Source organism: Rhineura floridana, chromosome 14 (assembly GCF_030035675.1).
Source record: "Rhineura floridana isolate rRhiFlo1 chromosome 14, rRhiFlo1.hap2, whole genome shotgun sequence".
In the NCBI taxonomy this organism is placed as follows: Eukaryota; Metazoa; Chordata; class Lepidosauria; order Squamata; family Rhineuridae; genus Rhineura; species Rhineura floridana.
In genome coordinates this window covers 9,956,989-9,969,288 of record NC_084493.1, presented here as the reverse complement: position 1 = coordinate 9,969,288, position 12,300 = coordinate 9,956,989, and the positions used below count along the sequence as shown (strand labels likewise).

Here is a 12,300-nt window from a genome sequence, read left to right as displayed (position 1 = left end):
CAGCATTATCAGAATAAGTCGGCTTTTTTAATTAAAAAAAAAAGTTTTTTGCACGCTTTAAATCCAATTCCCAACATGTCATCATTTAGGATGTTTTTTATCCCACCTTTCAGCTGTACTCCACCTGATGATCTGCAACAATTACTTAAAGCAGTATCATCATGAAAAGAAAGTCATTGCTATTCAAACCAAGTAGAACACAGCCCTATACCTCAAATCAGGGATGGGGGGGGGGGAATTCAGTTTGGTTCACATTTCAAGCCGGATTCATCAAATTCACACTTTCTGAAACAATTTAAGAATGAAAACGCAGCCATCCTTAGGAATACACATGTCCAGCTTTTGTGATGCACTTCTCCCACCGAGCAATGTTTACAAAAATGCACATATGAGAGGAATGTTTACGCAAAAGAAATAGATTGGTAGAAATAACATCATATTGGATACATTGCTTGCAAAAAATGTGTACATTAGTCAAAACTGCATACAAACATGTATTTATTTGGAAAAATTCACACTAAAATGCTGAAGAATTTTCGTCTGGATTTTTTTTTAAAAAAATTGCAAATTGCTACAGAAATGTGGAGAAGTAAAAGTAAGATTACAAAATGAGATACTTAAAGAGCCAAAACTGGCAGATCATTCCATCCCTACCTCAAGTAAAGAAATCAAGTCACTACAATGCTATACACCAGCAGCAAATCAAAAGCCTGCTAAATGCTACTAAATTACCAAATAAATAGAACGGGTTTGACTTGGTACCCAGTGGCAGGTGAACAGATAAAACAGGAAGCTCTGAAACAGCAGGTTCACTCTCAGGTACTATCCACCCACCAAATCTCTGGTGAGATTTACTGAGAGCAGATTCACTGAAATGAATGAAGCTAAGTTACAGTGCAGTCCAATACATGTCAACTTAGAAGTAAGCTCCTGGGTTCAATGGGACTTACTCCCAGGTAAGTATTGGATTATGTCTATTAACTTTGATGGGTTAATTAACTTTGATGATGATAATTGGAGCAGTAGCATGATTCTTTGTGAGCGATTCCATTTAATCATAATGGCTAGTACCAGCTGATAGATCCAATCTGTGACTAATCTGACTGGTCTTCCTTCCTTTTTTATTAGGTTTTATTTATATGAAATGGAAATGGACTGCCTTCAAGTCAATCCTGACTTACGGCGAACCTATGAATAGGGTTTTCATGGTAAGCGGTATTCAAAAGGGGTTTACCATTGCCTTCCTCTGAGGCTGAGAGGCAGTGACTGGCCCAAGGTTACCCAGTGAGTTTCATGGTTGTGTGGGGATTCGAACCCTGGCCTCCCAGGACATAGTCCAACACCTTAACCACTACACCACACTGGCTGTCTTATTGATAGATACAAAGAAAAAAAGGAAATTACAAATACTATAGCCAGCCACTTTATCTATCTTGTGGCTCTTGGCTTAATACAATAATATATATTCCCTGAGTAATCTTATCTACGACGTTTATAGCTACATCATATCTATGCCTCTTCTTCTTTTACCTGGTTACAAGTTATACAGGTGCACAAGAAAAAATCAACAGTTAGATTACTGGGATAGAGCAGAGATTGAGAAAGCATTATTTCTCCTCTCTTTTTTATGATTTCCACATTTTCAGGGTTGCCGAAGATGGAGGGTAATGCATAGCCTTCTGATTTGCATGTGAAATAATGGCATGCCATGCTATGTTTAAAAAATCCCTTGGTTTTCCTGCGTCTCTCATTAATCTTAACTGGTGTGCACTATTTTTTCCACCCACTGTAATTTTCCAAACTTATCCCTTTTTCAAGCCATCTAAGCCAGGAACCATCATCACTTCTTGTACCAAAGAATGCCATAAATAAATAGCACAACACAGAATCATAGAAGTTGGAAGGGGCCTATGAGGCCATCAAAACCAACCCCCTCCTCAACACACAAATCCAAATTAAAGCATACCTGCCAGGTGGCTGTCCTGCTTCCTTCTGAAGGCCTCCAATGGTGGAGAGCCCACCACCTTCCTATGTCATTGGTTCCATTGCCACGCTGCTCTAACTGTTAGGAAGTTTTTCCTAATGTTCGGCCAAAATCTAGCTTCCTGTAAGTTGAATCCATTATTCCATGTCCTGCATTTTTTGTAGCATTTTTTGCCTGTCCTTAATTAGACTGCCTACTGAATAGAGGCTGGATGGCCATCTGTCAATTATGCTGTAGCTCAGGGGTGGGGAACCTTTGGCCCTCCAGATCTTGCTGAACAACAACTCCCATCATCCCTGGCCATTGGCCATACTTGCTGAGGCAGATGGGAGTTGTAGTTCAGCGAATCTGGAGGGCCAAAGGTTCCCTACACCTGCTACAGCTGCATCTACACCTACAGCGCAGCGCCTGCAATCAACAGGCAGTGGATTAGATGACCTGTAAGGTCCCTTCCACATCTACAGTTCTGTGCATCTACTGTCCATAAATGTCATCACCTGACCCAAAGGTCTTAGGTCGTGGGGGAGAGGAACCCTCTCTCTATCCACTTTCTCCAGTTAATGTTCTTAACAGTCCCAACAGCATCCTGAAACGGCATTTTATCTTTTTGTGTGGAACAGTCAAGGCCCGAGCTGGCATTTCCGAAGAAGCCAAGAGCAGGACTTGTGCTTGGGAATAACCTTTAACAAAAAGAAACAGAAAGTCTAAGGCCAACCATGTTTTCAGTTGGAGTTCATCCAAGGCCTGGAGATTTCTGCACATGATATAGATATATGTGGCATCTGTCTGAAAAGCAGAAGCATGCCCAGCACTCAGATAAGGATTACTACTTCAGGGTAAAGGGACATTAAAAAAAAAAAAGAATTAAACCTCAATGGGTGTCAACTCCATCAGCTCTCTTATCAGGGACTGCTAGTCATAATGGCTTGAGGGTGGCTGGAGGGCCGTAGCGCAATGGCCAAGCATCTGCCTTGTATATGGGGTTCAGTCCCCGGCATCTCCAGTTAGGGTTGGGAGAGACCCCCACCTGAAACTCTGGAGCGCTGCTGCCGGTCAGTGTAGACTATATTGAACTAGGTGGACCGATGATCTGACTCAGTATAAGGCAGCTCCCTATGTTCTTAGGCCACCGGCAAGTTCAGAGGCAACATGCTGTTCTTCAGAACTTAACCAGTTGCTGGGGCACCAAAGTGGCCAGAGCGATTGTCCTCATGTCCTATTTGTGGACTTCCTAGAGGCATCTGTCTGGGAAACACGAGGCTAGACTAGAAGAGCGTCTGGGTTGATCCATCAGGGAATGTCCCCTGGAGAGCCACTGCCAGTCAGTGCAGACAATACTGAGCTAGATGGATCAATGGTCTGACTCGGTGAGAGGCAGCTCCCTACGCTCCGGTTCCAATCAGCCTTTGGCAAGGGCTGTGGCTCAGTGGCAGAGCATCTGCTTTGCATGCAGAAGGCCCCAGGTTCAGTCACCAGCATCTCCCGGCAGGACTGGGAGAGACTCCCTGCTCAGAGCCCCTGCCAGTTAGTGAGGTCAATACAGAGCTAGATGGAACTCCATGTGTGTATCAAAGACCTTGCTTGCGCACCCAAGCCAATAATCAAGAGGAATTAAATATGTGCTGAATGGTATGGGGGGGGGGAGAAAGAAAGCTTAAAAACACAGGTCACAATCCAACAGTTTGGTACACTTACACTCACTTACTCCAAAGGAGTTTGTTCCCTTTTTCCATTGAGTTTCCTCATTGAGAGGTGAAGGTGTAAATTGGCCTCAAGTCCCATATCTGGCTCAGAACAAGCCCAACATTTAACTGATCTCAGATGTACAGTAAAACTATGGTTTACCTTGCCATGCTAAGCCCTCCCCCCTCAGAGATGCCAGCTAAACCTGTGTGTCGCACGGTAAGCGGAGAGGAAGGCTGGAGAGATGGGGAAACTGCCTTAACCATGGTTTGCTTTGTGCAGAAGTAACACTTAACCACAGTTAACAAGACATGGCTTATGAGGTTTGTCACATCTAGCTTTGTGGCCAATTCTTAACCATGGTTTAGGTATGAAGCGTTCCAATTCCATGGTTATGGAAAACAAAACACAGTTCAGCACAATGTCTGCAGAGGGACATTTGTTGAGGGGACTTGCAAAAGCTAAAATCCAGTTGAGGAACACAGAAAACTCTTCGCTTTGGAAGCTGCTATAAAGTAGAGGGGAAAGTCAGGAAACCCGACTGCTGAGGAAGAATCTGCTTCAGGAGGAGGTGAGCTCTCCTTCCCTGGAGGTATTTAAGCAGAGGATGGATGGCCATCTGTGACAGGTACCGCAGTTGCATTCTGCATTGCAGATCCTGCATTGGGCAGTGGGTTGGACTAGATGGCCTCCAATGTCCCTTTCAATTCTCTAATTCTCCACTGCTATCACAGGTCTCCAGCCTGCAGCACCTCATTTTTGACTGTCAGATCTTATTCTGCCTCAGCCAGCAGAATCACAGCAAGAAGAGAAACAGATGGATTTAGGCACCAGCATGGGTTCACCGGAGGCCCCCCGTGAGCCACCTTGCAAACGGCTGCTCATATCCATACCACCAATTATCTCCTTTTTTATTATTTCTCACTAGATAAGACAGAAGCTAGACACAGCAGGGGATGGAATCAGTGGGGCGCCAGTTCCTAGTGTGAGCTAATCAAGCAGCCCCCAAAATAGTACAAAGAGGAGAGAGGGCAAGAGCAATGTTCTCCTCTAGCATCCTTGAAGTGGGCACGTTCTGTTCTGAGGGTCTGGAAGAGGGCCATGTTCCCACTTGAGAGGCTCATTACTAGAGCAGAGATGGGGGGTCCGTCTTAACAACGAAAGGTGGGACGATCCAGAGATAGCATGCCAGGAATTGGGTTCTTTGTAGCCCTCACCTTGGATGCCTTACTTGATGGGTTCTTGATGACTCCAGCCCAGAAATGGAAGGAGGGGGGATGCAACACAACCAGCAGCCGAGAAGAACTCATCAAAGGGCATCATAAACGACCCCTGGACCGGCTGCAAATCTGCAGAATGCTTGAAATGGCCACGTGCTCCGAGAGGGCGATAGGAAGCTCCGCGCTGGCAGCATCATTGTCAGAGCAACACTTTGGGGCAGAGGTTCAGGGCCCTGCTAATCAAGGAGACCAGAGGCCGGCCACCCAATCCCAAATGCAGCGGCAGGGTTGGTTTTGCACATTTTCATACACTGTGCCATCTAAAGAAGGGGAACCCTGTAAGCCTGCTAAGTTCAGAGTTTAAAAAGACTTAATGATGCCTCTGCATGATGTGCTGCCTGGCCAGGGCCTAAAAAGGAGACTGCATGTCAGCTGCTCTGGTTGAAGAGTGGGACCAGCGGAGGCTGGTGCCCACTGGGACTGGAAGAGCAGAAGACCTGAAGCCCAACAGGAGGCGGACCCAGGGCCAATGACAGGCGGAGCCAACTCATTCTAGTTTTGTCCCCATCTCCCTCCCATGGGCAACAGTGGGATCACATCCACACCATGTATTTATTCCACTATTATTCCACTTTAGACACTCCTGGCTTCCCTCAAAGAATCCCAGGAAGCGAAGTTTGTGAAGGGTGCTGAGAGTTGTTAGGAGACACCCTATTCCTCTCATAGAGCTACAATTCCTAGAGTTCTGGGAAGAGGGACTGACTGTTAAGCCACTCTGATAATTATAGTTCTGTGAAGGGAATAGGGCATCTCCCAACAACTCGCAGCACCCTTCACAAACTACGCTTCCCAGGATTCTTTGGGGGAAGCCACGTCTCTTTAAAGGGGAATAATAAGGGAAGAAATGTGTGGTGTGAATGTGGCCTGAAACTAAGGCGGAGGAATCTGGCAGCCAGGGCTAAACCCTGAAATGGATGTATATAAGAAGGCAGACAAGTGGGGGCTGACTGAGGGCAGAGTGAGGCTGGTGGGGCAGAGCCCCATTCACCCTCATGGACCAGCCTCCACTAAGTGGGGCACAAATAAGATGAAAGAATTTAAGTATAAGAATGAATACATACTGAAGGCCTATCAGTGGCTAATGCCACCTGCATTTTCAGAGAGCACCATGCCCTCTGATGACCAGAAGCTGTGAATTAAAGAGCAGCTGGTAGATAGCTGTCACTGCCACACAAGGGCCATTTGTCTGGCCAGAAGAGGCATTTTTTCCAATGTTTATCTCTTTTTTGTGTGCCCAACATTTGCCCTCCTGTACATTGATCCCTTTAGATATTAAGATCCCACCCTCCGGAACGGCAGAGAGCAAGTCTTTGCCCTTTTCTACCAAGACAGCCCTTTAGCTATTGGAAGAACACAGCCAACTCTGGCAACAGGAGCTCTGCTACGAACCCATCTCTCCACGCGATGACACGTGCAAGCGATGGTGAGGGGATGGTGTTGGCATCTGAAGCCACACAGGAACATCTGTTGACATATCTCTGCAGGAGGGACCCCAAAGGAACAGGGACAAATATTGTCTATACTGAGCAGGAGCATCTCACCAACGTTTCAGGCAGCAGTTTCTCCTAGCCCGGTCAGGAAATGCTGGGGATGGAACCTTCTGAGTGCAAAGCTAGATGCTCTGCCAGTGAGCTACAGCCCTTCCCGACAGCACCTGCTAGATTGCCGTACAGGGCTTAGAAGATGCCCCTGTCCTTTCTTAATTCTAAAAGCAAAGGAATCTTGTCCTCCTTCTCCACCTGATCATCCTAGCCACAAAGGGTGCAAGGAAATCTGCAGGAAGCCAGATTTCGACTGAACATCAGGAAAAGCTTCCTAACTGTTAAGGCCATACAACATTGGAACCAATTAGCTAGAGAGGTAGTGGGCTCTCCGATGCTGGAGGCCTTTAAGGGGCAGCTGGACAGCCATCTGTCGGGAACGCATTGAGCAGGGGTTGGACTTGATGGCCTTGTAGGCCCCTTCCAACTCTACCATTTTATGATTCTATGATTTATTTTAGCAGGGGAAAGCAAACATCAGGCTTAGGGGATCTACTTTGTTTTTAACTAGTACCCCCAGGTCCATGAACTGCAGCCTAGTACAAAATAGTGCCAAACAGGACGGACATATGCTAAGAAGTATGGAATGCAATAGCTCTGCTCAACCCAGGTATTTACAGTTGATACAAGAACCAAGCTCGCAAGTCCTTTCACACAACAATCCACTCCTAGTTTCCCCTACACACAAGCCCCCCTCCCTCCCCACCCCACAACTTAATCTTGTAGGGAAGAGAGCTTGTTAGCTATTGTTTGCTATTGTTAAACAACTGGGAGACAGAAACCAATCCACTGCAAATCACCCGGAGATCCACCAAGAGATCCACCTTCTGCCCAGCCCTGACCTACAGTCAGCTGGGTCTGGTCCATTAGCTCCATTAGGTCAAGTGGGGTACTGTTCCACCAACCTCAGTCTGCCCTCACCCAGCCCCCACCTGGCTCTGGTTTTTTGGCTCTGGCTAGGGATGGAAAGTTATGTCAGTTTTGGTTCTTCACTTTTCCACACTTAAATTCAGTCCTCCCCATTTCCGTAGCAATTTGCAATTAAAAAAAAAAAACTAATGAAAATTATCCAGCATTTTACTGCATATTTCTCCCGATAAACGCATTTTTGTGGGCAGTTTTGACAAAGGTTCACTTTTTTTTGTAAGCCATTTCTCGTCATCTAATGCGTTTTTGCCTGTTATTTTCACTCACGTATTCATTTTTATGCACACTTTCCCCTAATATGTGCATTTTTGTAAAATATTGACTTTAGCGGTACCTAGTTTAGGAGGGTGCGATTATATCCCTCACAAGGCAGAGGGGAGGTCAGCCAAGTATAAGTTGAATAGGGTGGGTGCTAAGACACACCCTTGCCTGACCCCGTGACTGGGACGGGCTCCTGAGTATTTATAATTGCTAATTTATAATTGCTAATTGTTTTTCTTATGTGTCCATTCCTGTATTCTGTGTGTTTGCAATGCTCTGTAGACTTTGCAATAAAGTATTATATAGCATTTTTGTAAGTATTGTTTAGTTGGCAAACTGCAGTGCAAAATTCAGATAAGTGCAGATTTCGACGGATGGCTGTGTTTCGGTACTCATATTGATCAGGAAAGTGCAAAGGTGACCGATTCTGCTTGAAATGCAAACTGAACCCAAACTCTCACCCATCCCTAGCACCGGTTCCACCTACTGCATCCCACCCTAGCAGTCTTGATGGATGCCAGCCACCGCTGCCAACAGTCCTTTTCCATTGTCGAAAATCTCAGCCACATTCACCCAAAGTCTCTGCTGGGATGCTATGGGGCAAAGCATGAGCTTTTAGTGGCTTTTCCATCAGAACACTAGATGAAAGCATAGCATCTGTTGTGCCAAACCATTTCCCCAAGACCACCAAAGGAGTATTTAATTGAAACACAACCTTGGCGGTTCTAGATCTCTTGCTGCAATCCTGAAAGCAAATCTTCTCTTTCAAAGGCTTCTTTTCTGCACAAGACCGTGTTATCTGTCCTCCCTCCCTCTTCTCCTATCTCTCCAAGTCTGTCTGCAGGGCTGATCCTCACCTCTGAAAAACTCACTTCAGCCACTGATCGAATCCCACGTTGAAGGAGTGAAGGAGGAGGCAGAGTGAAAGGAAAGGCAGTCAGCAACGCTTTTCAATATGTTTTTATCTTAGGGGAAGCCATCATACCAGTCACAGCTGTGATTGTGTAATGCCTCCCCCTGTATAGAACTCCCTCTATTTCCAATGTTCAAAGGAGAGTGTCGGCACTTCCATAGCAAAAAGAGCATCACTCACACACAGGAAGGAGATTGTCTGGGGACTCAAGGAAACCCAAGGTTTTCAGAAGTGCAAAAAGAAAAAAAAATTCTTCTTGTTGTTAAGTGCCTTCAAGTCGATTATGACTTACGGCGACCCTATGACCTCCAATAGTATCTGTTATAAACCACCCTGTTCAGATCTTGTAAGTTCAGGTCTGTGGCTTCCTTTATGGAGTCAATCCATCTCTTGTTTGGCCTTCCTCTTTTTCTACTGCTTTCTGTTTTTCCCAGCATATTGCCTTTTCTAGTGAATCACGTCTTCTCATTATGTGTCCAAAGTATGATAACGTCAGTTTCGTCATTTTAGCTTCTAGTGATAGTTCTGGTTCAATTTGTTTTAACACCCAATTAACTTTAGAACCCCAAAAACAGTCCAATGAGGGATGCTGATTGACTGGAAGAAAGACAGATGGAAACCTGGGTGGGAGAGGGAATGGAGTATCACATAGAAGGGCATGTCTGATTGCCAGTGTTTTGCAATCCACACTGCACATATATGAAAGCCAGTCCTGGAGTCCTATCTCCATCACATGCTAGTGTGACCAAAATACAGGGAAGGCTCTGGGGGTTGATGGGTCATAGAGCAGCCTTTCCCAACCTTTGGGTCCCCAGATGTTGCTGGAATATAGTTCCCATAATTCCTGGCCATTGGCCATGCTAGCTGGGGCTGATGTGAGTTGTTGTCCAGCAACATCTGGGGACCCAAACATTGGGAAAGGCTGTCACTCTGCTACCCCACCCCACCCAAATCGTCTCACCCCAGCAGCAGCACTAAGAACCTAAAAAGAGCCCTGCAGGAGCAGACCAAAGTCCCACAGAGACTTGTACACACCATACATTTCAATCACATGGCTTCCCAAAAGACTCCTGGAAACTGTAGTTTGTTAAGGGTGCTGGGAATTGTAGCTCTGTGACGGGTAAACTACAGCTCCCAGGATTCTTTTGGGGAGGCCATGTGCTTTCAGTGTATGGTGTGTCCAGCTTTCTGTTCTTGCAGTGGTCAATTAGATGCCTACGGGAAGCTCACAAGCAAGACCTGAGCAGCAACTGGTATTCAGCACCATACTGCCTCCGGCGGCAGAGGCAGAACGTGGACATCTTAGCTAATAACCTGCGATGGCCTCCAGATGACACCAGGGGGGGCACCCCTTTCATTTTTTTACTTCTCGCAGTGCCATGGAGATGCGCTTGCATCATTGGGCTCAACCCTAAGAGCTAAGATTTGATTGGTTTAGATACTCCACTGTCTTGCACCTGGCTCAGACTGGTGGACCTGCACACAGCAAGGAATAGCAAGCCATCAATAACAAGTAACATTTCTACAGCATTTTCAAGTGTTCAGAATTCACACGCGTCATCTAGCTGTTATCCTCACAACAACCCTGACAAGGAAATTACTATTATTACCCCCCATACTGCAGTTGGGGGGACCGAGGCTGGGAGAGGGTGGCATGCTGAAGGCGACCTAGCGAGTTTACAGCAAAGGCAGGGTTCAAACCCTGATTTGTAGCTCAATACTTCAGCCAATATGCTACAACATCACCAAAAAAAACCTCACCTGTGCACTCAGCACTGAACATTTTCTCCTGAACCTGGGCTTTTGCTTTGCGCTTCCCAGGTGGCCCTGGAGGTCCTGGGGGACCAGGGGGTCCTGGTGGTCCCAGCTCACCTTTCACACCTAAGACAGTAAGAGAACAGAAGAATTGCTATACGCTAGTGCATTTGTAGCACAGTGGCAGGCATTGCAAGCTTTGCACCCATCCATTTGAGAGATGCCTTTGAGCGGATCCAACTGGAGAGCGATCGCTATATTATTTTTGTATCAAAGGCACTTTATATACTGCCTTCCATTTATTTATCGAAGGCATTTATATAATCATCAGCATTTCTAAGAGGTGCACATAACCATAAACCACACAGAGATCTTTCCGGATCCTAGTTTCAAATGTAAACACGGCCAAATCCTAATTTTGTGAAAATGGAAATGGACTGCCTTCAAGTTGATCCCGACTTATGGCGACCCTATGAATAGGGATTTCATGGTAAGCAGTATTCAGAGAGGGTTTACCATTGCCTCCCTCTGAGGCTAGTCCTCCCCAGCTGGCCAGGGCCTGCTCAGCTTGCCACAGCTGCACAAGCCAGCCCCTTCCTTGTCCGCAACTGCCAGCTGGGGGGCAACTGGGCTCCCTGAGACTCTGCAGCTTGCCCACGGCTGCACAGGTGGTAGAGCATGTAATCTCCTGAGCCACTCACCATGGGGGTGATCTTTAGCTGGCCCTTGACACCCAGGAGACATGAGTGGGGATTTGAACTCACAGACTCTGGACTTCCAGCCAGGGTCTCCTCCCCACTGTGCTATACCGGCTAATTTTGTGAAGGCAACCTCAATAGTACTATTCTCTGATTTAAAGATCTGCAGCATCTCAACAGCGTGGTTTACAGCCTTTTTTCCTAACCTGGTGCCTTCCATATGTTGCTTGACTCCAACTCACATAAGCCCCAGCCAGCATGGCCAATCATCAGGGGTGATGGGAGTTGTAGTCCATCAACATCTAGAGGGCAGGCGCTATGTTGGGGGGAGGTTAGTTTTCAGAATTACTGATCTTGAACAGCCTCTTGAGGACCCTCAACTCCCCCGGGGGGGGGGGCGGGACAGGGATGGAAGAGACTTTTGATTTAAGGAATGCAATTTCAAAACTATTAAGGGCCAAACTATCGGGGTGCAACAAAACCTCAAGGGACACTTAGTCTAAAGGAAGATTTTGAAGAGGAAAGCAGCATGGGTTTCTCTGAGTCTTGCCAAAATTATCCACCCAAATTGCTTTCACCTATTTGAGGGGGGCGGGAGAGAGAGAGCTCAGAAAAATACATCTAATAAATGCCAGTTATTACTGAATGAAAGTTCGTTCTAATTGATGAAGGAAGGAACCCCAGATCTATCAACTGAAGCAAGCAAGAGGCATTATCAGAGTGCCAGAACACTTTCCAGGCAGGCAAAAGCACAAGGAGAGGGCAGAGCAGGACCAAAGAGGGTCATGGCCTGGAAGGGGGTATGGCCTAGGGAGAGTCCTAAGGGCCAGACAGAGAGCCCTGGAGGGCCACACTTAGCTCTCACACCTGAGGATCCCCCCCCGACATAGATGGAGGCAAAGCTTTCATGATTTTCGGAAAGTAGCACACTTGCTGATTGTTCTTGTTACTGTACATTTGAAAATAGTAAACATTTTAAACATCGGGAAAGCTGCCTTCTACCCAAGAGTGCCCTCTCCCTTCAGCCCACTTTTCCCCATACAATTTGATCCCTTACTTCAGGAACATAGGAAACTAACTGCATTGCACTGGCTGCCTATTTGCTACCAGGCCAAATTCAAGGTTCTGGTTTTATGTACATAGCCCTATACAGCTTGGGACCAGGATACCTGCAAGATCTTCTTGCCACTTATATCCCCAGTTGATCACTGCGCTCTGCAGGTGAGGGCCTCCTGCAGACGCCATCTTATCAGGAGGA

General features: G+C 46.4%; 1 protein-coding gene across 3 annotated transcripts in view; it reads right to left on the bottom strand.

Moving 5' to 3' along the window:
• GLDN (gliomedin) overlaps positions 1 to 12,300 on the bottom strand; it is a 43,948-nt gene that overhangs the window by 10,179 nt on the left and 21,469 nt on the right. For 2 of the 3 annotated variants that reach the window (XM_061595752.1, XM_061595754.1), the window contains one exon: positions 10,351 to 10,470. The exons of the other annotated variant lie outside the window; for it this stretch is intronic. In XM_061595752.1, coding sequence (XP_061451736.1) covers positions 10,351 to 10,470 — 120 coding nt within the window. The remainder of the gene's footprint in view (positions 1 to 10,350; positions 10,471 to 12,300) is intronic. 3 annotated transcript variants of the gene reach the window in all.